Source organism: Rhincodon typus, chromosome 21 (assembly GCF_021869965.1).
Source record: "Rhincodon typus isolate 14 chromosome 21, sRhiTyp1.1, whole genome shotgun sequence".
Classification (NCBI taxonomy): Eukaryota; Metazoa; Chordata; class Chondrichthyes; order Orectolobiformes; family Rhincodontidae; genus Rhincodon; species Rhincodon typus.
In genome coordinates this window covers 45,692,385-45,716,501 of record NC_063352.1, presented here as the reverse complement: position 1 = coordinate 45,716,501, position 24,117 = coordinate 45,692,385, and the positions used below count along the sequence as shown (strand labels likewise).

Here is a 24,117-nt window from a genome sequence, read left to right as displayed (position 1 = left end):
CTCACCTTTACTGGCTCCATCCCCGCCTCTTTGACCTGTTTGTTTCCTCTCCACCTATCTTCTCCTCTATCCATCTTCTATCCGTCTCCCCCTCTCGCCCTATTTATTTCAGAACCCCCTTCCCCTCCCCCTTTTCTGATGAAGGGTCTAGGCCCGAAACGTCAGCCTTTCTGCTCCTATGATGCTGCTTGGCCTGCTGTGTTCATTCAGCCCTACACCTTGTTGTCTCGGATTCTCCAGCATCTGCAGCTCCTACTATCTCCTCTTCCATGCTGACTAAGTTTCCCAAACTAAACTAGCCCCATATACCTGTTTTTGATCCATATCCCTCTAAACTTTTCCTATTCATGTACCTGTCCAAATATCGTTTAAATGTTGTAATTGTACCCTTGATGGCTTAACTAATATGGAGGATTGCATATGGTACCATTTTGTTTTATTCATTATCAGGATGAGGGCGTCACTGGCTAGGCAGCATTTATTGCCCATCCTTAATTGCCCAGAGGGCAGTTAAGAGTCAAATCACATTGCTGTGTGTCTGGAGTCACATGTAGGCCAGACCAGGTAAAGATGGCAGCTTCCTTCCTTAAAGGACATTAGTGAACGAGATGAGTTTTCCTGACAATCGACAATGGATTCACGATCATCATTAGATTCTTAATTCAAGATATTTTATTGAATTCAAACTCCACCATCTGCCATGGCAGGATTTGAACCCAGGTCCCCAGAATGTCACCTGGGTCTCTGGATTAAGAGTCCAGTGATAATACCACTAGACCATCACCTCCCCCTTTGGCTGATAAAATAAAAGCGCTTATTTGTCTTGCAATACACACACATTTAACGTTTGATAATAACTGCCTGGGACACACTCCTTGAAGTTTGTTTTCTCGACATATTTTTGACAGCATCCAGTTATCAAATGAAACTGCAAGATAACAAGATGCACATGAAAGCTGTTCAACCTATTCCAAATAATTTTTTTCCTTGACAAGATATTAACTTTACATACTGGCTTTTAACTTTGATATTTCTACAGAGAGGAAATGTTCAGTTCATAATCATTTTTGTTGATAAATTTTATTTGACACATAGCTCCCAGCCAAGTTTTAAAAGATCAAAAGTTGATACTTTTAATATCCAAATCCTGAGCGCTACCAGTGACCAGAAGCTGAACTGGATTAGACGTTTATTTACAACGTTTACAACAGCAGGTCCTGTAGCAAGTAATTCACCTCTCAACTCCCCAAAGCCTGTCCGTCCACCATCAACGAGGCACAAGTCAGGAGTGTGAGGGAGTACTCCCCACTTGCCTGGATGGGCACAGCTCCAAAAACACTCAAGTAGCTTGGCACCACCCAGGACAAAGCAGCTGCCCAATTGGCACATCTACAAGCATTCACTCCCTCCAACATTGACGCTTCGTGGCTGTGTGCACTATTGACAAGATGCACTGCAGAAATTCACCAGAAATCCTTAGACTGCCTCTTTCATACCCATGACCACTTCTACCTAGAAGGACAAATGCAGCAGAACACCACCATCTGCAAGCTCCCCTCCAGGCCACTCTTCATTCTGACTTGGAAATGAATCAGCGTTCCTTCAGTGTCAAAATCCTGGAATTCCCATGCTAACGGCATTGTGGGTGTTGTCTACCTACAGTAAACTGACTGCAATGGTTCAAGATGGCAGCTCACCACCACATTCTCAAGGGCATCTAGGACAGGCCCAGTCAACAATGCCCATGTTCCACAAGTGAATTAAAAAACAAAAATTCCTACAACAATAAACCCACCACATATAAACATGCTTAGTCTTAGTTCAAATTCATTTGCTTCTCTTTAGGTTAACTTAAGATCTTGGTTCAGAAAACTGGAAAATTTGAATTTTTTCTCCTGCCTGGTAAATTATTTCCTAATATGAAATCTTAATTAAACTATGGTATTTTGGAATTAATTATATTCTGTCCATTTCTAATTTGATGTAGTGTATTTCACTGGAAATTAGCAGTACAGACCTGATTGAATTCTATTTTGAGAGAAACAAAAGTTGCAGACATTACAAATCCAGGCTGGTCTGAAATTCATAAGCTACTCGGGAAGGCTGCTGGCTGCTCCATTTTGGCTCTAACCCAAGGTTCTGCTGTCATGGTCTAGCTGAGCAGTTTGATTCATGGGGGTCTGCAGGATGGAGTATCATTTGTTGGCCTTGTCTGACAGAGGCAGTGGTTACTGCAACCAATCTTCCATCCACCTGCAATTCCAACTTCAAAATCCTGAAACACAGAAGGTCCAAAAGCAAAACCCAGAACATCTGGATCAAGCTGCTTGCCTGCACTTAGGATGCAACCCCTCTTGTGGGTGCACAAGTAGTCAGGCAGTAGAAACTGGTCCTCATTGAGGATGGAAAATGAATGGAAAATTAAACATGGGCTAGGTCCTTTGAATACATTAATCAGGAGTCCAACACTGGTTTTGGAGATCTGATCGTCACTGTGCGATGCTCTGCACCCAATTCCGTGGCTCCCTGTGGAGCCTAACAGTGATCCTTAAGATTCACGCTCATAGAAACAGTCTATCTAAAACTCCTTTAGAGCCCAGGAATGGGTGGCAGCAGGACAGCTATAGCACTGGGAGTAGTGTTCCTGAAGTTGTCTATCAGCTGGGCTGAGCTCTCACAGGGAGAACTGCTGGTAAGGCAACTCGCTACAATTATTAACCTAGTACCTGGGACTTAATCTCGGTAAAGTTTGTGCTTCCAGATGCAGGTACATGTTGTGTATGTGGTAACAGCTCTTTACGTCAAAAATAAAGCAACTTCAGTGCATTTCTTGTCCTTCTTTACTATTCGTTTCTGTGAAATACTATTAAATATTGCAGTTTATTAAAAAGCAGAGAGAATATTAGGCTAGCAAAAGAATGCAAAGCCGGATTAAACTGAATGCAGTGATTGTTGACATGTGAATGAGTTATCACAAACTCTGCACTGCAGGACATACCCAGGAACGTTTTCACCCAAACATTAAAACTGCAAAATGAATCAAAGATTAGGCTGTCGAGATAATCTTACAGATTCATTGTACTGAGGGGAGAGGTCACCGTATCTCAACAGCAAGTCTGAAAGTCAGGTTTTCCTCACAATGGGATGTGGAGGAAGTGAGTGAGGCTCAGTGTCATATTCTTCCTGTGAAGCACTTCAGAACATTTGATTATGTTAAAAAGGTGCTCCGTAAATAAGAATCTTTTCCTTTAAAAAAGGCTCAAATATGAGAGAAGGATACTGAATTTGAGAAAGCCTGGGATAGCCATAATAGATGTGGTTTGGAGAGTTGAAACAGCTAATAACCTAACATTTATCAAATAATCAAGAGTAACAATACTCGAAAGGCAGAAACACAAAACGGTTATGAAGGTCCCAAAATGAGGTAAAGTTGGTTTCAACAGGATAGGTCAGAAACTACCTCCAGTAAAGTGGGATAATTTGTTATTGGGTTATAGCAGGTGATCTGTGCAAAGCGTTTAAAAATATATATAACATGTTACAGAACCAGTTTGTATCCTTATAGGGAAGAGTTTTATTTGCCAAAAAGGACAGATTTGGCAGCTAAACTGGCAAGATACAACATGCACAGAAAAATCAAACAAGAACATCCAAAAAGAAACCAATCCGGGTGAATGGGAAAAATACAAATAGCTGCAAAAGATGAGAAAACAAATGAGAGAAGTGACGAAAGAGGATTAAAACAAATTGCAAAGGAAATATCAAAGCCAATACAATTTTTTTTAGGAAAAACAGATTGGTCAGGAATGATATGGGCTGCTCAACAACTTTTACCAGTGAAATTGTTAATTAATAGAAGGAAATCCTGACTAATTCCTTTGCATTAGTGTACACAATAGAGGAAGAATTCAACATGTCAGAAATCACAGTGAAACGAATGCTCAGAGTCAAGGACCCAACAAATATAATCTAAGCAAAACAATAGCTTTGACAAGACTCCACATCTAGATGGTTTCAGCAACATTTTAAAGATGGTAGTGACAGCTTGACCACAGTCTTTATCTTAAATCTTAAGGCCACAATCTTACTCTTAAATGCAATCTTCCAAAGTTGTTTTGATTCAAGAGTCATCCTGTTAAAATTGTAAATTTGTGCACATCACTCCCTAATTAAAGGGAAAGAGGAAACTGGGGAATCGCAGACCAGTTCATCTTACATCAGTTGTTGGGAACTTGCTGGCGTCTGCAATTAAAACAAAGATGACTGAACACATTGAAAAAATTTCAGCTGATCAGAGAAAATCAGCATGGATTTGTGAAGGGTAGATGACATCTGAAAACGTGACTGATTTTTTTTTGGTTGAAGACACGATTATAAAGTAATCGACAAGGCAATGTCAATGATGCTATTTACATGATCTTTCAGAGGCATTTTGCCTAGTCTCTCATTATAGACTGGTCGCTAAACTCCTGGAAAAATCTTATTAACCTGGGTCAGAAACTGATTGAGTAGCAATAGACAAAGTGGAATGATGGAGAGATACTCTAGATGGCAAGATGAGAAAGGTTGCTTTCCACAAGGATCTGTGCTGAGACTTTGAAATGCCATAAATTCTCCTTAACAACTAAAATGTGCCTTTCTATCCGATTATAGAAGTCTAAATCAACCAGGTCCAAGCTGACATTCCAGTACAGTACTGACGGAATGCCGTACAGCCAAAGGCTTGACCTTTCTCATGAGATATGAAAGCAAGGCCGCACTCTCAGGTGGATGTAGAAGATCCCATGGCTGTGTTTGAAAGAGCAGCAGCATCCTGGCAAACATTTACTCCTCCAAGCAAATCCCCAATCACGTTCCTAGTCTGCAGAATATTTTTGTGTGAGCCTGTTGTGGGAAAATTGACAGCCCCATGTCCTGCATTACAACAGTGACTGCAACACTGAAGTACTTCACTGTCTGTAGTGTGATTTGGGGCATAGAGTCATACAGCATAGAACCAGACCCTTCGGTCCAACCAGTCCATGCCAACCATAATCCCAAACTAACCTAGTCCCACCTGCCTGTGCTCGTCTTTTAAATGTTGTAACTATACCCACATCCACCACTTCCTCTGGAAGTTCATTTCACACATGAACCACTGTCTGTGTAAACAAAAATGCCCCTTATGTCTTTTTTAATTCTTTCTCCACTAACCTTAAAAATATGCCCCGAGTCTTGAAATCCCCCACCATAGGGAAAAAAAAAAACTCTGGTCATTCACCTTATCCATGCCCCTCATGATTTTATAAACCTCTATCAGGTCTCTCCTCAAATGAAAGAAGGCCCAGCCTATTCAGTCTCTCCTTATAATTCAAACCCTCCATTCCTGGCAACATCCTGTAAATCTCTTCTGAACCCTCTCCAGCTTAATAACATCCTTGCTATAAACAGGGTGACCAGAACTGGGCACAGTACTCCAGAAGAGGCTTTACCAACATCCTGTACAGCCTCAAGAAATTATGTAAATGCAAGTCTTCATTTTTCTTCCACATATCCAAATTTACCGAAGATAGAGTGGAACTAGTAATAGGCAAAGTGGATTCTCTGGAACACAATATTGTACACTGATACCAAGTGTCATTATAGAGTGTAGATTTACACTCAAGATTTCCCATCTGATATAATCTGGCTCACCCAGGTTATAAATGCTGCTGCATTCTTGCGTAGACTGAAGTAAACTGGAGAGGGAATTTAGAAGATCAAAGGTTTGCCATTGACTCCCAGCAGCTAGCAATGCAGCAACAGTGGAAGTTATTGGACAGAAGGAAATCAGGTCATCTGTCAGTTGTTGCTCAGTGGAAGACTGTTTCAACCAATCCATGTGAAGTGCCAAGGATTAGACATTGCAGCTTGCTGAGCAAATGGCATCATAACTGTCTCAAATGTTAACCTGTGGTACTGTTTGTATTTTTACAGCAAAGGGACTAAACTGGAAGATTACCACCATTACAGGCACGCCAAAAAAATCAAGGCAAGGAAAACATCAGCCCAACTTTACATCATTTCAGGACCACTAATACATTGTGCACCTAAAAATGACCTCTTTTAAAATTATATTCTCAGTCAATGCGGATCGGAACAATTAAGACTCAAATTGGTTTTGTCATTCATTTTCAGTAAATGGGATGAAAAAGCAAAGTTTAATGTACTTCAGGGCAGAAAGTGTACTCCTCACCACAGGATAGGTTTCAGAATAGATAACGGATTTAAAAACCAAATATAATTGACAATCTTATCACACAGATCATACAGGATCAAATTCATTGGTTACTGCTCTCTAAAGTAAGAAAAAAAAAACTCCCAAAGAAAAGTGAATGGCTTAAACAACTTTCTAACAAAAACGTTCAAATCTCATCTAACAAAGGCAGATGAAGGCATTGTTACATTGAGAAATTCAAATGTGGATGCAGCATAACAGCAGAATTAAACAGACTGTTTTTAAACAACAGTCTGTCCTTAGAAGCCATCAGGATAATTCAAAATATTCGTTTTTCCATGCAGTGGACATACAACTGAGTTGAATAATATGGATTGTGATACACGCATGCGAATCTAGCTGACGCAAATGTAGACTTGGTTTGCGATCTAAGCTGACAGTTATTTCCTCTCATTTTCCAACATAATTTCACAGAGTTGCACCAGACATATTTCTAAAGTCAGGGGGAGAAAAAACGTCAGTCATTCATTCATTATATTCCAGACAAGAAAAATGTACATGGGCTGATTTTCACTTTGGGAGTAACAGGTTCAAGCACTTCTGACAACTGGGCCTCACCTGCATGATACAGGTACACTGAAGCAGTGCACCAGTATTCCCAAGTGTAGGACTTTGAAAGGGTTGCTGTTTTAGTTCTGTCGGGGCAAAAATTCTGTTGCTGGCTTACTAATGGCTGCTTCAGAGTTCACATGTGCATCATCACATATCATTTGAGAAATTAAGCACTGGAGAACACTGTTTTACAGCTTTGGGACACCAACAGTTGGTTTTGAGGTAGTTTTAATAGTAGGAAAGGTTGTGAACACTGTAGTCGGCACGGTATACATACAGACATATTTTGGGGGGGGGGGAACGACAAAGCAGAGCTCACCCTAGCAATGAGGGAGGACTGTCACAGTGATCGTTTCAGATTTAGCTGAAAGCAAATAAAGTATGGATCTCCCCCCTCCATGGGGCCAGATGCTTTTGCCACGGATTATAAACTGTCAAAGGAAACAGCTGCTAAGGGACCGCTGCAGGTTACATTCGACGAATTAAAGAGACTGTCATCGTCACGAGGACAGTGCAAACTTAAAAATCAACCTTTGTGACAACATTCGTCAGAAACCTAAACAGTAATAAAGTCAGGCCAACATTTCAGCAAAGGCAATGAAATAATATAGAAGGAGACATGCAACGAGGCTCCATCCCTTCAAATGTCAGAAATGGATGGTTGAAATTTACAACATAATTGCAATTCCCAAATCTGAACCCTTCTCAATTCCAAATGTCTCTTTTTGTAAGGGTCAAGTTCTGTTTTTTTAACACATATAATTGAATAATAGAACATGGGTGTCACTGTCTGGGCCAGCATTTATTTTCCATCTCTAGTTAGATATTGATAGAATCCCTCCAGTGTGGAAACAGGCCATTTGGCCCAACAAAGGCACACTGACTCTCCGAAGAGTATCCCATCCAGACTCACCCCATTATCTTATTCCTACTTGCCCTGAGAAGGTGGAGGTGGGCTGCCTTCTTGAACCGCTGCAGACCATGTGCTGTAGGTGGACCCACAATACCTTTAGGGAGGGAGTTCCAAGACTGTGACCCAGCAACAATGAAGGAGTGATGCTATATTCCCAAGTCAGGACGGTGAGTGGCTTGAAGGGGAACTTGCAAGGGGTGGTGTTCCCATGTAGCAGCTGCCCATGTCCTTCGAGATGGAAGTAATTGTGGGTTTGTCTAAGGATCTTTGGTGAATTCCTACTGTGTGTGTCTTGTAGATAGTATACACTGCTGTTACTGGGCATTGGTAGTGGAGGGAATGGATGTTTTTGGACGTGATGCCAAATCAAGCAGGCTGCTTTGTCCTGGATGGGTCAAGCTTCTTGAGTGTTGTTGGAGCTGCCCCCATCCAGGCAAGTGGGGTGTATTCCATCTCCTGACTTGTGTGCTTTGTGGAGTCAGGATGAGAGTTACTGACTGCAGGATTCCCAGCCTCGGATCTACTATTGTAGCCACATTATTTATATGGCAAGTCCAGTTTAGTTTCTGGACAATGGTAACCACCAGGATGTTGATAGTGGGGCTTAGTGACGGTAATGCAATTGAATGTCATAGAGCAGTGGTTATGTTCTGTCTTGTTGGAGATGGTCATTGCCTGGCATTTGTGTGGTGAGAATGTTATTTGTTAACCCAAACGCATTTGGGCATGGATTGCTTCAGTCTCTGTATCATCACAAATGGTGCTGAACATTGTGCAATCGTCGGCAAACATCCCCATTTCTGACCTTATGATGGTAATGGATGAAGCAGCTGAAGATGGTTGAGCCTAGGACACTACTCAGTAGAACCAGGGCCTTGTGGCAAAAATGGTAGCATTCCTATCTCTGTTCAAGTCCCAGCTGCTCTGGAAACAATAACATCTCTGAACAAGTTGAGTGGAAGGAGAACTCCTGAAGCAGGTACAACTAGGGCACCAAGGAGCAAATCACTCAGCATACGGGTACGTGTGTAGGCAAAGATTTACTCCTTTCAAATGACATTTGCTGCTATATTTCAGGAGTTAATGCTCCTGAAGGTACTTTGGCAGTTCAAGTCTTGTCTTGAATCCTCTACCGTAGGTAACTATTAAGCTTCAGTGAGTTAAACCCTCCGAATTCCCCATTTTAAAACAGATTTCGTTTGGAGGGTTCCGGATCCTGGGGCATTGCTCAGAGAATTAAGTTTCCCGGGCGATTCCCATGGAGGGAAAGGTGCCAGGGATTCTGCAGGGTCCCTGCGTACAACTCCAATCTCCGCTGCTCCGACACACTGTGGCCATTGGAATATCTGGTGCATTCCTTAGCAACCTCGCGGAAGTTTCCTCTTGTGGGGGGAATTTCAAACCAGGGGCTATTGTTTAAAAACAAGAAGCTACCCATTTAAGACAGAGATTCTCTTTCTCAAATAGCGGTGAAAGTAGAGTGTGTGAAGCTTTTTGTAAGGCAGAGGCAAACCGTTTCTAGATAAGGGGGTGAATGGTCATAGGTGGTGGATGGGAATATAGAGTAATCAGATCAAACATGAACTACTGAATAGTGGAGCAGGCTCAAGATGCTCATTGATGCTATGTTTATGCCGTTTTACTATTTGTTTGTAATTTTTCCCCAGGCAGAACAGGTAAAAGTATGGGAACAGGAGTAGGCCATTCAGCCCTTCAAGCCTGCACTGCCACACAATAAGATCATGGCTGATCAGTGGCCTAGCTCCATATGCCTGCCTTGGGCCCATATCCCTTGATACCCTTCCTTAATAAAAATTTGCCTCAGATTTAAATTTGACAATTGATTTAGCATCGATCATCATTTGAGGAAGCAAGTTCCGAACCTTCACTGCTCTTTGCGTGTAGAAGTGCTTTCTAACATCTTCCCTGAAAGGCCTGGCACTAATTCTTAGAGACTTTGTCCCCTGGTTCTGGAGTCTTCAACCGGTGGGAATAGTTTATCCACCCTGTCTTTGCCTTTAATATACAGAAGACATCAATTACATCACCCCTTTATTCTCTAGAATTTAGAAGGTTAAGGGGTAATTTGTCTAATCTCTCCTCATACCTGGGCTTCAAGTGATAAGTTATCATTTTGTAAACCTACATTGAACTCCCTGCAGGACCAAAACAACATTCCTAGGGTGTGGTGCCCATACTTGCTCACAGTACTCTAAGAGGGGACTAACCAGGGTTTTATATAACTGCAGCATAATTTCATTAGCCTTCTTGACTATTTTGTGCATCTGGATAAGGTATTTTATAGAGCCACGCACCTGAGCCCACAAATCTCATCCGGACATGCACTGTATTTAACTTTATGCCTTCTAAAAAAAAACTCTTATCTATCCTTTTTGGTCTAAAATGGATAACCTCACACTCAAATTAAAATCCACCTGCCACAGCTTTGCTCATTCACCTAATCTATCAACATCCCATTGTAATTTTATGCTGTCATCAAGACTGTCTACAATGCTGAGATAACAGGGTCTAGAGCTGGATGAACACAGCAGGCCAAGCAGCATTTAGAGGAGCAGGAAGGCTGACGTTTCGGGGCCTGAAGGGTCTAGACCCGAAATGTCAGCCTTCCTGCTCCTATGGTGCTGCTTGGCCTGCTGTGTTCATCCAGCTCTACACCTTGTTATCTCAGATTCTCCAGCATCTGCAGTTCCTACTATCGCTATCTACAATGCTGCCTGATGTTGTGTCATCAGCAAGTTTGGATGTTTAACTTTTTATGCCATTATCTAAATCATTAGTAACATTGTGAATAATTGAGGCTCAACACTGTTCCCTGCAGGTCACCACTAGTCACTTCCTACCAATTTGAGTAATTACCCAATATTTCAACACTCTGGTTTAGTGGCAGGAAACAATTTCCTATCCATGTTAGCAATTTGCCCTCAATTCCATGATCTTCCACCTTAGTGAGCAGTCTCTTAAGTGGGACCTCCTCAAAAACCTCCTGAAAGTCCATTTAAACACGTTACCTCTGTTCACCAGCTTTGTCACCTCTTCAAAATAAAACTGAGGCTTGTCACTTCCCCTTTGTGATGCTATGCCAACACTCCCTGACCAACTGAAATTTTGAGGTAAAAACCAAAAGAACTGCAGATGCTGTAAACCAGGAACAAAATCAAAGTTGCTGGAAAAGCTCAGCAGGTCTGGCAAAATCTGTGAAGGAAAAAACAGAGTTAACATTTCGGGTCCTTGATTGGAGAGTTCTGAGGAAGGGTCACCGGACCAGACACGTTAACTCTGTTTTTTCCTTCACAGATGCTGCCAGATCTGCTGAGCTTTTCCAGCAACTTTGATTTTGTTCCTGAAATTTTGGAGGTGATCAGTTACACTGTCCTTGATTAATCAATTCCAACAATTTGCTCACTACAGAGGTTAAGGTGAATGGACTATAATTCCCACTTGAAGAGTGGAGTGACATGAACAAATTTCCAATCCAAAAATGATTGATCAATTCTTTTTTTGAAAAGGTACAAAGTTAAATACAATGAATGTTCAATGAGACTTGGGGGTTCACACGCATACCTCTCTAAAATGCCTCAAAAAGGGGCAGAAAATAGTCACGAAAGCTAACTCTTGCTTCCAGAGAACTCTGAAAGGTTATTGTTAAAGTATCGGCAATGTGCTGCCCTACCTCCTGATGACAGTGAGAATGGAAACAGAATGGACGAAGAAAGAAAATGGATCCTTGCAGGTTTGTAAGCAAATATATTACTGGTTAGTGAATGGATTACTTTCACTTATCCCTAAGCATCATTTAGATATCAGATAACAGGAGACCTATGCTACTAAAATACCACCATTTCATTCACTCTATTCTCTAAACGATAAACTGTACGGCTTTAAATGGAGTTTTCCCATCTCATCAACAATTCCTTCCACTTTGTCATCAGATTTCAATGTGTGGAGTTGCACTTCTTGCTATTTTCCACTACACTTTGCTGCCATCTAGTGTCTACTTTTAAACTGCTGGCAAGGATCCAATCAAGACAACATGGGGCATGTGGCTTTGGCCAATGTTAACACACTGGAGGTGATTTTTGGCTCACTTTCAGACGCTAAATGATTCTCTGAGGTGGCCAGAATGTGGTCCAGAGCAGAAATACCATTAGTAATAAGATACCACCTTAATAAAAAAGGGTTTGAAAGCTGTACTGGGGAGTGCCTTCAAACTTCAGATTCCTATTGGAATTACTTTGCTGACAGTTGTCCCAGGACCCTCTCCCATCAGCTGTTTCACTGCAAAGAGGGTGCTCAATACAAATATCGAACACTTCCTGAATGTACCATCACCATTAACAAAAAGCAAAGCATTTCGGATGGAGGTCTGAAATAAAAGCAGAAATTGCTGGAGAAACTCAGCAGGTCTGACAGCATCTGTGGAGACAGAAAGAGTTAATGTTCCAAATACAGTACAAATCTTCTTTGCATGTGACTAATTACCAATTAACCTGCTGGTTGCACGTCACTTGCTACTCAAGAGCATTTCTGAAACTTCAGCAACATTTCTGGGACATGTGGTCAGGATCGGGGGCATTCCAGCGATATTAATTCTGAGAATGCTCTCAGACTTTGCTGTACAAAGGTCTGAAAGGGTTAATGCCAAGGAGTGTTTTAAGCACCTCCCACTGTGATGAGGTCATATAGATTTTGGGGGTGGGGGGCAGGTGCTGAACAGCTTAGTATCTTGGACAATGAGACCTAACACCTTTGTTACAGACGTCAGTACACAGATTAGCGCAATGACTCTACAGAGGTTGGTATCCTGTCACCAAGTCACCCCTTACTTACACATGGAGTCCTTGACACTGATCCAGCTCCCTCAGAGCCAGCTCTCAGAGTGAGCAGAACCTTGGATACTCCTGTTTATATCTGTAAGCCAGGGCTCCCTGATTGGGGCTGTTAGCCTAGTGACAATCAGGGAGCTCATATACTGTGAGGTGTACCTGCTGACCTTGTTATAATCACTACACATCAGTGTAACTTGTACATAGTTGCTATATTATAATAAACTACATCTTTTCTTTCAAGCCAAGAGCCTTGTGCTGTTGCTATGGTATACATGCACCTCCAGCAGGCACTCGGTACATTGCCACACAACAGAATTGTGAGAAATGTTATAGGTCAAGTAAATAAAAAGGGACAGTGCCAACATGGATACAAAACTGGTTTTGGGGATGAGAGAACGGCAGTAATTGTCAATGGATGTTTTTCAGTTACTAAGTGGAGAGAGCAGTAGGATGGTGGCATGATGGCTCAGTGATTTGCACTGCAGCCTCACAGCACCAGTGACCTGGGTTCGATTCCACCCTCAGGTGAGTGTCTGTGTGGAGTTTGCACATTCTCCGTGTGTGTGCGTGGGTTTCCTCCGGGTGCTCCGGTTTCCTCCCACAGTCCAAAGATGTGCAGGTTAGGTGGGTTAGCCCTGAGAAATGCAGGATTACCGGGAACAGGGAGTGGGGGTTGGGTCTGGGTGGGATGCTCTTCAGAGAGTCAGTATGGACTTGACAGGCCAAATGGCCTGCTTCCACACTGTAGGGATTCTATGATTCTAAAGCATACAGTACACTCAGCCCTATTAATAGGGACATAGAATCCAAGAGAAAGGAAGTGACATTGAACTTGTACAGGACACTGCAAAAGAAACATGGAACCCTATGTTAAATTGTAGTAGATAATTTCATTTGCCACTTTACAGCGGTATGGCTAGGGATCACAATGAAACATTGACCGGTCATCTAGATTAGTCTATCTTTATAACATGATTGTTTTCACAAAGTGCAATGGTTCTAGTGGAGAACACTGCCTGGAAACATGGTGGAATAATTCAAGTGGGGAATGGATGGTTAGTTAAATTGAAACAATATTCAGGGTATTTGGGAAAAGGCAGGAAAAGTGCAGTCGTGATACACATTCAGAGATACGATGGTGCAGACATGATGGGCTGATACCTCCTTTTTGTGATAATTCTGTGAAATAGTTTAGTACCTCCATGTTTAATTCCCTTCCTGAGGCTACAATTCAAATGTTTCAGTTCATGCTGAACACAAATTAGCCTATTTAAAAAGTTTACGCATGTATGCATCCACACAAAAAAAAAAATCAATGGCCTGCATATTTAAAATAAATCAACCATATATCTTTTTAAATCTCTTTCCCGCAAAGTATTTCAACTAAAATGTAGTTCACTAGATAAACATTGAGGAAAACGGCAAGGTTTTGAGTGAAAGAAAGAGGAACTTTGTGCCAGACTGATCTCAAGAAAAGCAACCATGCACATAAACTCGTTATCAAGTTTTAACTAGTGGAGGTGCATCTATTACCAAAATAAAGATCAAGGAAACAGTTTAAAAAAGAGGTTTCTTAGAGTCACTGAACTGATAGATTTAACCTGACACCACGATTATTTAATTGTGTGTCGGAGTAAATTACTAAATAGTGTCCCCTTTTCACATGAGTTCTGAGGAACCAGACTTGAAGCATTAGCTTGCTCTCTCTCCATGGATGCTGCCTGATCTACTGTGATTTCCAGTATTTTTTGTTTTCAGTTATTTAACTGACATCATGTATCCTCAACAAATGTGGAATTTGTAGATCTGAATTCTTGGTGAATGGCCTCAAAGCAACAGAGCTTTTCAGTCCAGCTGTTCTGAATCTATCATTCTCCTCCTCATTCTTGTTGTTCAGTTAATCTTGAGGATATGACAATATAAGGCCTGTTCAAGAGCTGCCCTTGAGATACACTTCCCTGGTGCATTCCTTTGTCTGGCTTCATTGTTTCTCTGTGCAACACGGCCCCGCCCAACCACCAAGCTGGATGATCTACAATAGCCTTTCATCTCAATATGCAAAACTTTAGCCTAATGTGTTAAGCTTCCAGAAAGGTATAAACTAAACAACCTGTCTGTAAAGCATGTAAGACAACACTTTTCACTGTACCACGGTACACGTGACAATAGTAAATCAAATCAAACAAAACCGGAGTTGGTTTTAGTCAGTCATTCTAATGAATTGTTGATTTCAATTCATTCTAGATTTTGCTTACGAATGGTTTCATGAACTTGGTTCAACCTGTAATCAGGTGATTATTGTGGCCATCTTAAAATCAGTAATCTTTAAAAAGGTATTTTAGTCAATTAAAGGGTCCAGGTGTTAAAAATCTGATGATAGGAGCCATAAATTGTCAGTCTATTTTTTGTCACTTTCAATAAGTCAGTGAAACAAGAAAGTTAGACAGCGGGCTGACACCATTTCAAACAGAGGGAACAGAGTAACTCTTCCTTTTCAGCACAATGAACGTGGAACACAGGGACACTTTATCAATGCTCAAAGGTTTAGTCCCATTCACCACTGCTCTACAGCCTGGATATTTTGTTTTATTTTGTTAATCAGCTGGAAAGGAGGTATGCTACTGCAAAGTGAAATTGATACCATGCAGTATAGCGCTTGTACGGTCTGTGTCACTAATAGAAACGCAGCGCCCCATTTCAAAGGGTCAGACTTTAACATTTCACAAATGCATGGGGGTAAACTGACTATATGTTATTTCGCCATTCTAAAATATTTTTGGATCGTGCAAAAAGACTAAATCTCAAGCAATATTGAATAAAATTAGAGCAAAACAATCCATGTTATCATTAATTTGACAGAGGAGTACTGTTAGGTTTTATATTACTGTTAGGAGCAGTGGGTCAGTTAGCTCAGTCGGCTGGACTGCTGGAAGAACGACACCAACAGCCACAGTTTAATTTTTGCACCAGCTGAGGTTACTAGGAAGGATTCTCCTTCTCAACATCTCCCCTTGCCGAGATGTGGTGACCCTCAGTTTAAACTGGAGTCATTTCTTTCATGAGAGCGCAGGGCTTCACCTTTATCCCCACTATTCAGGCTATTTGAATGCAGAATATTTTGCGCGGAATAAAAATTACACCAGGATACATTAGCACTAATGATTGTAAAAGGATCTCATTTCAGGAGTGTGCTGTACTCAGACAGTATGGCCAGTTTAACTGCCTTCTCCAATAAGGCTTCTATTCTATAATAAACATGCAAAAATAGCACAAGACTCAGCATTGCAGAGATTGAAGTAAATAGCGTTAAAATAAACCACGTTATGCAGCCTACAAAGTACAGAAATCAACTGAGGTAAACAAAAATGATTCAACTTGAGATTTTTAGCCTGCTATTTGATGAGGTTTCTGTTCCAGAGTTAAGCAGAGTGTACATACTGAAGGATTAAGGTCTTGCAAAGAGCAGACATTGAGAGAGGTGCCAGAGGGCTGCTATTAATAATGAAGCCGTTAACAGCACCTTCAGAAGGAGCAGGAAGGTATATCAGGGCTGCCAAATTGTAGCCCCCACGTAAAATGTATTCTGGTCAGGTCTGTACAAATGAGCCAGTTCATGAACAGACTGTGGGCTTGGCTCTTTTCAGAGGTGTACGTTACACGGAAACGACCAATCCTGGCAGAAAAATATATTAATTGTTATTCTGTTCATGCCATATTTTATATGTTCTGACTAACTGGCCAGCAACCACTCATTTCCAATAGGCAAATTAGTACGCCTCTGATTAAAGAGAGAGAAGGCAGAAAAGCACGATCAAACCTATCCTTATTCCCCCTCTTACAAACAAACAAACAGTCTTCTTCATAGTCACAACCTGAATCAGTGTAAAAGTTAGAGTAAATTCCATGATCATCCAGTCAGACTCCAGTTAATTTAAAGCATTTGACGTTTCTTCTAGTTTAGTCACTTTTATTTCCTTAACCCAGTTACAGAGCCTGATGGAGAATGCATTAAAATCACACATCATGTGTCGAGAAAATACAAAACATGGGAGAATGTGCTATAACAACAGAAGTGTTTGGGACCTATTTTTGTGGTGAACAGCTTTTGACAAAAGCCTGCCCTGGGGTGAAGCTGTCTTCATTCCAACCCTGTGCTACGCAAGTATTTTCAATGGTACATCAGTCACTGAGTCAGCGTAATCAAGAGGTCTTTGCCTTGAAAAATTCTCTCGTTGTTTTGCAAACATTTCAAAAAGACACTTACCTTTTGATCGTCTGTGTTATAGAGGTCTGTCTTTGAAATACAGTCCGCCTGTGTTCGTTTGGTGGCGAGGATATCCTCGTGTTTTCCGGTGGCATGCTGACACTTCGCAAGTATGGTTGGTGTCTTAAAGGCTGGCCCTAAAATGAGGCAAAAGGGATGTTACTTCCATTTAAAAAAAAAAAGAGTTTGGCTTAAATTCACCAGACACATCCGTCCCCTGTCATCCTCATCTGCTCTGCACAGAGACAGAGGCATACTTTCTGATTTGATTTGATTTATTATTGTCACATGCACCTAGGTACAGTGAAAAGTTTTGTTCTGCGTGCAGTACAGGCAGATCATTCCATACATAGATCACAGAGTGATGAACAAAGCGAGGAATAGTGTGTTATGGCTGTAGAGAAAATGCGCAGACAGCAAGGCCAACATTAGATTTGAAATTTGAGAGGTCCATTCAGAAGTCTAATAGCAGTGGGGAAGAAGCTGTTCTTGAATCTGTTGGTACATGTGTTTAAGCTCTTGTATCGTCAGCCTGATGGTAGAGGTTGGAAGAGATTATAACTGGGGTGGGAGAGGTCTTTGATGATGTTGGCTGCCTTTCTGAGGCAGCAAGAAATATAGATGGAGTCAATGGATGGAAGGGCGGCTTGTGATGGACTGCCTATCCAATTACCAATTAGCAATTAGGAGTATTTCATTCCTGCATCCTTCATTATAACTGGGAAAATGTCAACATTCATTTTGGCAGAAACCCAATAGTCAACCAGTGAAAACAAAAAAACTGTTGGCCTTTATTGTGAGGAGGAGAGAGTATAAAAGGTAGGACCATATTTCTGTAGCTGCACAGGACATTAGTGCAACCGCACCTGGAGCGCTGTCAATGGATTTGGTCCCTTTTCTGAAAGAGGCATGTCCTTGCATTCGGTGGTCTTTCCACAAAGTTCACAAGGCAGGCTCCCGGGACAAAAGGTTGAGACAATACTCATTGGAATTTAGAAAAACGAGCTTATTGAAGCAGACAAGGGGGGCCTTGACAGTCAAGATACTGAGAGGATGCTTCCTCTCGTGGGAAACCAGAACGCACAGTTCAAAGCACAAAAAAGGTCTCCCATGTAAGATAGGTAGCCCACTACACAAGCCACCCTTCCATTCATTGACCCCATCTACATTTCTTGCTGCCTCAGGAAGGCAGCCATCATTGAAGACCCCTCCCACCCCCTTATCATTTCTTCCAACCTCTTCAGTCAGGCAGAAGATACAAAAGCTTAAACACAGGTACCAACAGGTTTAAGTATAACTTCTTCCTTGCTATTGAGACCTGTGAACGGACCTCTCAAATTTCAAATCTAATGCTGACCAAGCTTTTTGTGCACCTTCTTTGCAGCCATTACCTTTGTATTCCTCGCTCTGTTCTATCAAGATGGAAGCGAGGAGAAAGGTCTCCTATATCACCTCTCTCCCCCCAATGAGAAACAGAGATTGATTATTGAATATATTCAACCCCAACTTCAGCAGGAGCTTGATTGGCAAGGGAGTCGGGATTTGTTTGGGGCATTGAAATAACAGAGGCAGAAAAGTGGAGTTAAGGCCTCAATCCAATCAGCCATTATCTTACTGACTGCAGGAAAACAATCTATTCCTGCTCTGTACTCTCAATCTAACATTGCCTCTGTCTATTCTTTGTCTTTCTCCATCCTCACTTCCTGTCACCCACCCCCACCCTGTACATATATTCCCAATGTTACTTTAGCCAAATGCATAACTCTCTTTTATTTGCCAATGTTAACTTTGGGCACATTGCCAGGACCTACAAAGTGAACTGCTCAAGGTGGGTATTTGGTAACTTGCTGTTTACATACCAGAAGCTGGGGTGGGGAAGAAGTGTTGTGTTGGGGAGGGCAAACAGGGCAGAAGGAACACACAACAAAATCCTGTCATTTGACAAGTCTGGAGAAACAGATGAACCTTGAAGTTTATGTCTGCGTACCCCCTGGATGTGGCAGGACAGGTCGATGGGTGGTCAAAGGAGGACAGATATTGACCAGAGCTTATAGCACACAAGCAGGGAGATTACATATTGGAATTGGTTAGGGAACCTTATGCAATTCTGCCAAAGTCTGGACACTGCATTATAGAAAGGATGCAATCATACTGGAGAGAGTACAAAGGGAGTTGAGAGATTACTAAGAATACATAGCATTTGCAATGATGGAAGATTGGTTTGTTTGGATCAGAGGCGCCCGAGGGTGATTTAACGAAGGTGTAAAATAAATTACGTGGAGACTTGATTGAACTCTACATGGAAACAAATGACTTGCCTCTCATCAGTAGACTTTTGACTCGAAAACAAAACAATTGAATAACAGCTATATCACAGTAAGTGATACTTCATAACAAAGAGAAGTAAAACCCTGGTAATGTGAGCCCATGAGCTGCCTGCTCTCATGTTCACCTTACTTTCCTACTGAATTAAGTTCCAGTTCAGTATCGAGCAAGCTGACAGGTCACTACAAACTTAATTTGTGTCACCAGATTCAAGTATTTTCACTCCAATATTTAAGAATATCATGTACTATAATACACTTTTCAAAACTATTTATTTGCATCAAATGTGTAATAGTATAGGCTCCTTCTTCGGTGTTTGACCCACACAAACGCGCTGAACTGAAGCGCACACACTCCTTCCTACACTTCCCAGATGCTCAACTGCACACAAAACGTGCTCACATTGATTGGTGCTGTCTGTTCGTGCATTTATTCAACCTCCAAATCTACTCTTTCTGGTAGGTCACTCATTTTGATGGCACAAAGGATAGCTTTCAACTGCTTGGTGAATTGAAGCATTAGGTTAAAAAACTCTGCTCTGGTTTACTTGTTAACATGTCAACATGTTGACCTCACATAGAAGAATCACAAAAGGAACAAGGAAAATAAAGAAAAGCAGACAAATACTAACTTGGGAAGCGGAAGGTTCTGATTTTTCTTCTTTTCCTATTTTTCCTGATGGACTGGACCACAACTAACCTGCTACAAAAACACCAGGGAACTGTGCCAAGAAGCTTTCCTGCTTAAAGGTCTTTCATGAGGCAGTGGTATAGCAGTAGTGTCAGGGACTGGCAAACTAGAACAGCAGGCCGATGCTTTGGGGCTGTGGGTTCAAATCCTGTGAATTAGCTACATTGTCATGTGTACTGAGACAAGCTCAGTGAAAAGTTTACAAGTCACCATTTATGGCACCATTTTAGGTACAAGCTACCGAGGTACAGTTCTTCAGTACAAGTTCTTGGGGGGAATTAGAAAATAAAGAAATAACAAGTCCAGCATTGCAAATTGTAGGAATAAAAGTTAGAAAATAGGGAAATGAAAAGTTTAGAACAACAGTTCTTTCAGCCCAGTCCATGCTGGCACATAGCCTCCTGTCTGCGCCAGAGTTCACCCCGAGGCTGGTAGATCACTCTGGGATTACCTCGAGATCGGAGGTTCACACTGAGACCACCTGGGTTGAAAGACCATCACAGGCTGCTGATAACGTGAGCAATAAGCGATAAGGTCAGCAGAAAGTGCTGGAAAAATGCAGCAGGTAAGGTGGCACTAAAACATGAACAAAAACAAACTTGCTGGAAAAACCCAGTAGGTCTGGCAGCATCTGTGAAGGAAAAACCAGGGTTAACGTTTCGGGTCCGGTGAGCCTTCCTCAGAACTGAACTCTTGTTTCTCCCCACACATTCCATCTGACCTCCTGGGTACTTCCAGCATTTCCTATTTTTATTTCCGATTCCCAGCATCTTCAGTATCTTGCTTTTATACTAACACTGGGGGTGTTTGAGAGGAGGGCGTATGCACGAACAAGTGGGAGTTGAGGAAATTATTTTGAATAAGACAGTGTAATCCAATTAACTCTTGTGCTACTGCCATCAGCAAGCATCTCTGTTTCCCATTGTAATTAAAACCAAACATGTTCTGTCGGCACAAACATTTGTGGACATTCCTGTTTTCTTAATTTTGCAAAGATGTGCAACATAAACAGATGGATATATCAAGAGAACAGCAGCGTTATTACTCTCAACTCTCTAATCCCCTAAAAAAACAAGCTGCAAGTCACATCTTTCCTTTAATCACACAATCAATCGCTGGTAGATGTGGATATTCTTTATTCTATGTCCACCCAGGCAAAATAGACCATAGGGCCTGAGGCCTAGAGACAGATAAGCCTTCAATGTGCAGGATACAGAGAATAAGTTTCACCAGCAGCTGAAATTCACTCAAAATTCTTTACAGCAAACCTAAGTACGGTAGACATGACACATGCAAATGTACATCATTTTAAGGAGCACGGAATTTTTTTTGACTAAAGCACCGATGCTCTAAATTTGCTTCACTTCAATTCTTGTCCCTGTTACTTCACACTCTTTTGATTTTATGTTTATGCCCTTGATGTTTCCCACGATTAACTGCTTGGTATAATCCCATGCCTGTGCGTCATTCCCTACTGGAGTTCCGAATGCTCTCCCCATGATGTGTAGTTTATGCATCAATGGATAACTCCAGAACAAACCAAAGACAGTGACTGCCATTTTATTGGATAAAATTGACTGTATCTCTCATGGAACTGGAGACCATACCTGATCTACAGCTACAAAACCAGACATGCAGTATAAGCTCATTGTTATGCAGGCAAAAGTTATCCCCAAGGATAGGTCACCATATACCAGTCTAGGACAGGAAATCAATCAAATACTAACAACCGCAACAAAACCTGACACAGAAAGCTGTGTGTTTCTTGAACGAAGGTAAAATTTCCTTTATTTGTTAATATAAAACAGATAGCTAATTTATCATTGCATGACAAAACTAACTGCTTGCAAACTAAATTATATAGTATCTATTTTTCCCCTCGAATAAAAAACTTGTGACACTACTCTCCTCAGAACCTGGAACATTACATTGTGCAAGACATCCTACATGACAAAGAACTACCAGCTATTCAATTCTGTCATTCCTGCGCAAATATGCGTAAACTGAAGATTCACCAATAAAATTACTCTCCTGTTTTAAAAGGGTAGTGCAGCAAACTTTTTATTACCCTGCATCTATGCGACCAGCAGTGTACCGGTTGATCAAATTTTCCCAGACCAGGTAAGGATGGCAGTTTCCTTCCCTAAAAGGGCATTAATGAGGAATGTGAGAATGGGAGAACAATGGCGTGTCTAACTGCCAGACTGGAAAGGACAGTCCGACTGAAGTATTTGAGGGGGGCGGTGTGTGTGGAGAGAACATGATGACAGAGGATGTAACAAGCATTTCCTCCTACCTTGACTCCATCTTCATTGTTTTTGTCCAGACCCTTATCACCCACATACCCAATTCCTCTGATGCCCTCCGCCATATTGACAATTTCCAGCTCCCTGGCCCTAACTGCCTCTGGTTCACCATTGCTGTCAAATCCCTCTCTACCTCCATTCCGCACCAGAAAGGTCCAAGCACTCTTGGCTTCTTCCTTGACCAGAGGCCTGAGCAGTCTCCATTCACCACCAGTTTCCTCTGCCTGGCTGAACTTGTTCTCTCACTGAACAACTTCTCCTTTAATTCATCTCACTTCGGCCAAGTCAAAGGAGTGGCTATGGGCACCTACATGGGTCCTAGTCATGCCTGCCTCTGTATGGGGTACGTGGAACAATCCTTGTTCTAGTCCTACACTGGCCCCTTATTACAACTTTTTTTTTTTTAAAAACAGTACATAAACAACTGTTTTGGTGTCACTTCATGCTCCTGCCCGGACCTTGAAAAATTTGTTCATTTTGCCTTCGATTTCCACCTCTCTATAACTTTCACATCATCCATTTCCGACACTTCCCTTCCTTTCTTTGACCTCTGTCTCCATTTCGGGGAATAAACTGTCCACTGCCATCCACTACAAAGCCACTGACCCCCATCCCTACCTTCACTACGGCTTGTCACACCCCATGTCCTGCAAGGACTCCAGCCCACTCTCCCAGTTCCTTTACGTACGTTGTATCCATTCGGATGATGCCACCTTTCAAAACGATGCTGCTGACATGGCTTCCTTCTTCCATAACCGGGGTTTCTCACTCACTGTGGTTGAGGGCCCTCAACCACATCGGACCTATTTCCCATGTTTCCGCCCCTGCCCCTACCCATCACTCACATCAGCGTGACTGGGCCCCCCTAATCCTCACTTTTTAACCGCACCAGCCCACGCATTCAAAGGATCATTCACCACCATTTCAAACAATTCCAGCAGAACGCCACCAAACACATCTTCCCCTCACTCCCAATGTCTGCATTTTGTAGGGATCATTCCCTCGGGAATGTCCTCATCCATTCCTAAACCACAAACATCACCCCACCTTTCCATGTAACCCCAGAAGGTGCAACACCTGCCCCTTCACCTCCTCCATGCTCACCATCCAAGGGCCTAAACTGTCTTTCCAAGTGAAGCATTTCACCTGTACCTCCTCCAATCTTGTGTATTGTATTCACTACACCCAACGTGGCCTTACTCTACATTGGAGAAAGCAAACACAGACTGGGTGACCACTTGGCAGAACATCGAGTCCGTGCACAAGCTTGGCCCCATTCGCTTAATCTGAGCTGTCACCATCCTTTCTCCCTTAGCACTCCAGCTCCTCCAGCCCCACCCCTGTACTATTGCACTAATGCTGCCCCCTCCACACTTCATGTCAGCTCCGATGAACAGTCATCTCGAATCAAAACGTTCGCTTGTTTTCTCTCCGTGGATGCTGCCTGACCTGCTATGACCCCCAGCATTTTTTTTGTTTTCACCACTTCTTCCTATCCCTTTCTCACAGACGTATTTATCGGATTTCCCCTTGCATCTTTCCTGTCTGACTGAATTAGACACCATGTTAGCAAGTTAAACATGTTCACCACACAGAGTTCCTCCTGGGATCCCTGCCTCCTACTTACGGCCTTCATTTTGGAACCTCCACAAGTGGAAACATCTTCTCCATGTTCAGCCTGTCAAACCCATCATAACAAGAAAAGCCTGGAAATACTCAGCAGGACATGCAGTATCTGTAGAGGAAGTACAGAATGAATGCTTCAGATCAATGGCCTTCCATCAGAATCAAGGAAACACTGACACCTTTCCTCTTCGTGGATGCTGTTATGACCCGGTGATCAATTCCAGTATCTACACTATTTTGCTTCTGAACCTATTCAGATACTTTAGAGACTTTACAGCGACTTTTGGATAGGCACATGGATGATAGCATAATGTTGGGTATGCAGGGTAGTTTGATCT

General features: G+C 42.0%; 1 protein-coding gene across 3 annotated transcripts in view; it reads right to left on the bottom strand.

Moving 5' to 3' along the window:
* Positions 1-24,117, bottom strand: part of rhbdf1a (rhomboid 5 homolog 1a (Drosophila)) — a 226,002-nt gene that overhangs the window by 108,062 nt on the left and 93,823 nt on the right. For all 3 annotated transcript variants that reach the window (XM_048609427.1, XM_048609425.1, XM_048609426.1), the window contains one exon: positions 16,833-16,969. In XM_048609427.1, coding sequence (XP_048465384.1) covers positions 16,833-16,969 — 137 coding nt within the window. The remainder of the gene's footprint in view (positions 1-16,832; positions 16,970-24,117) is intronic.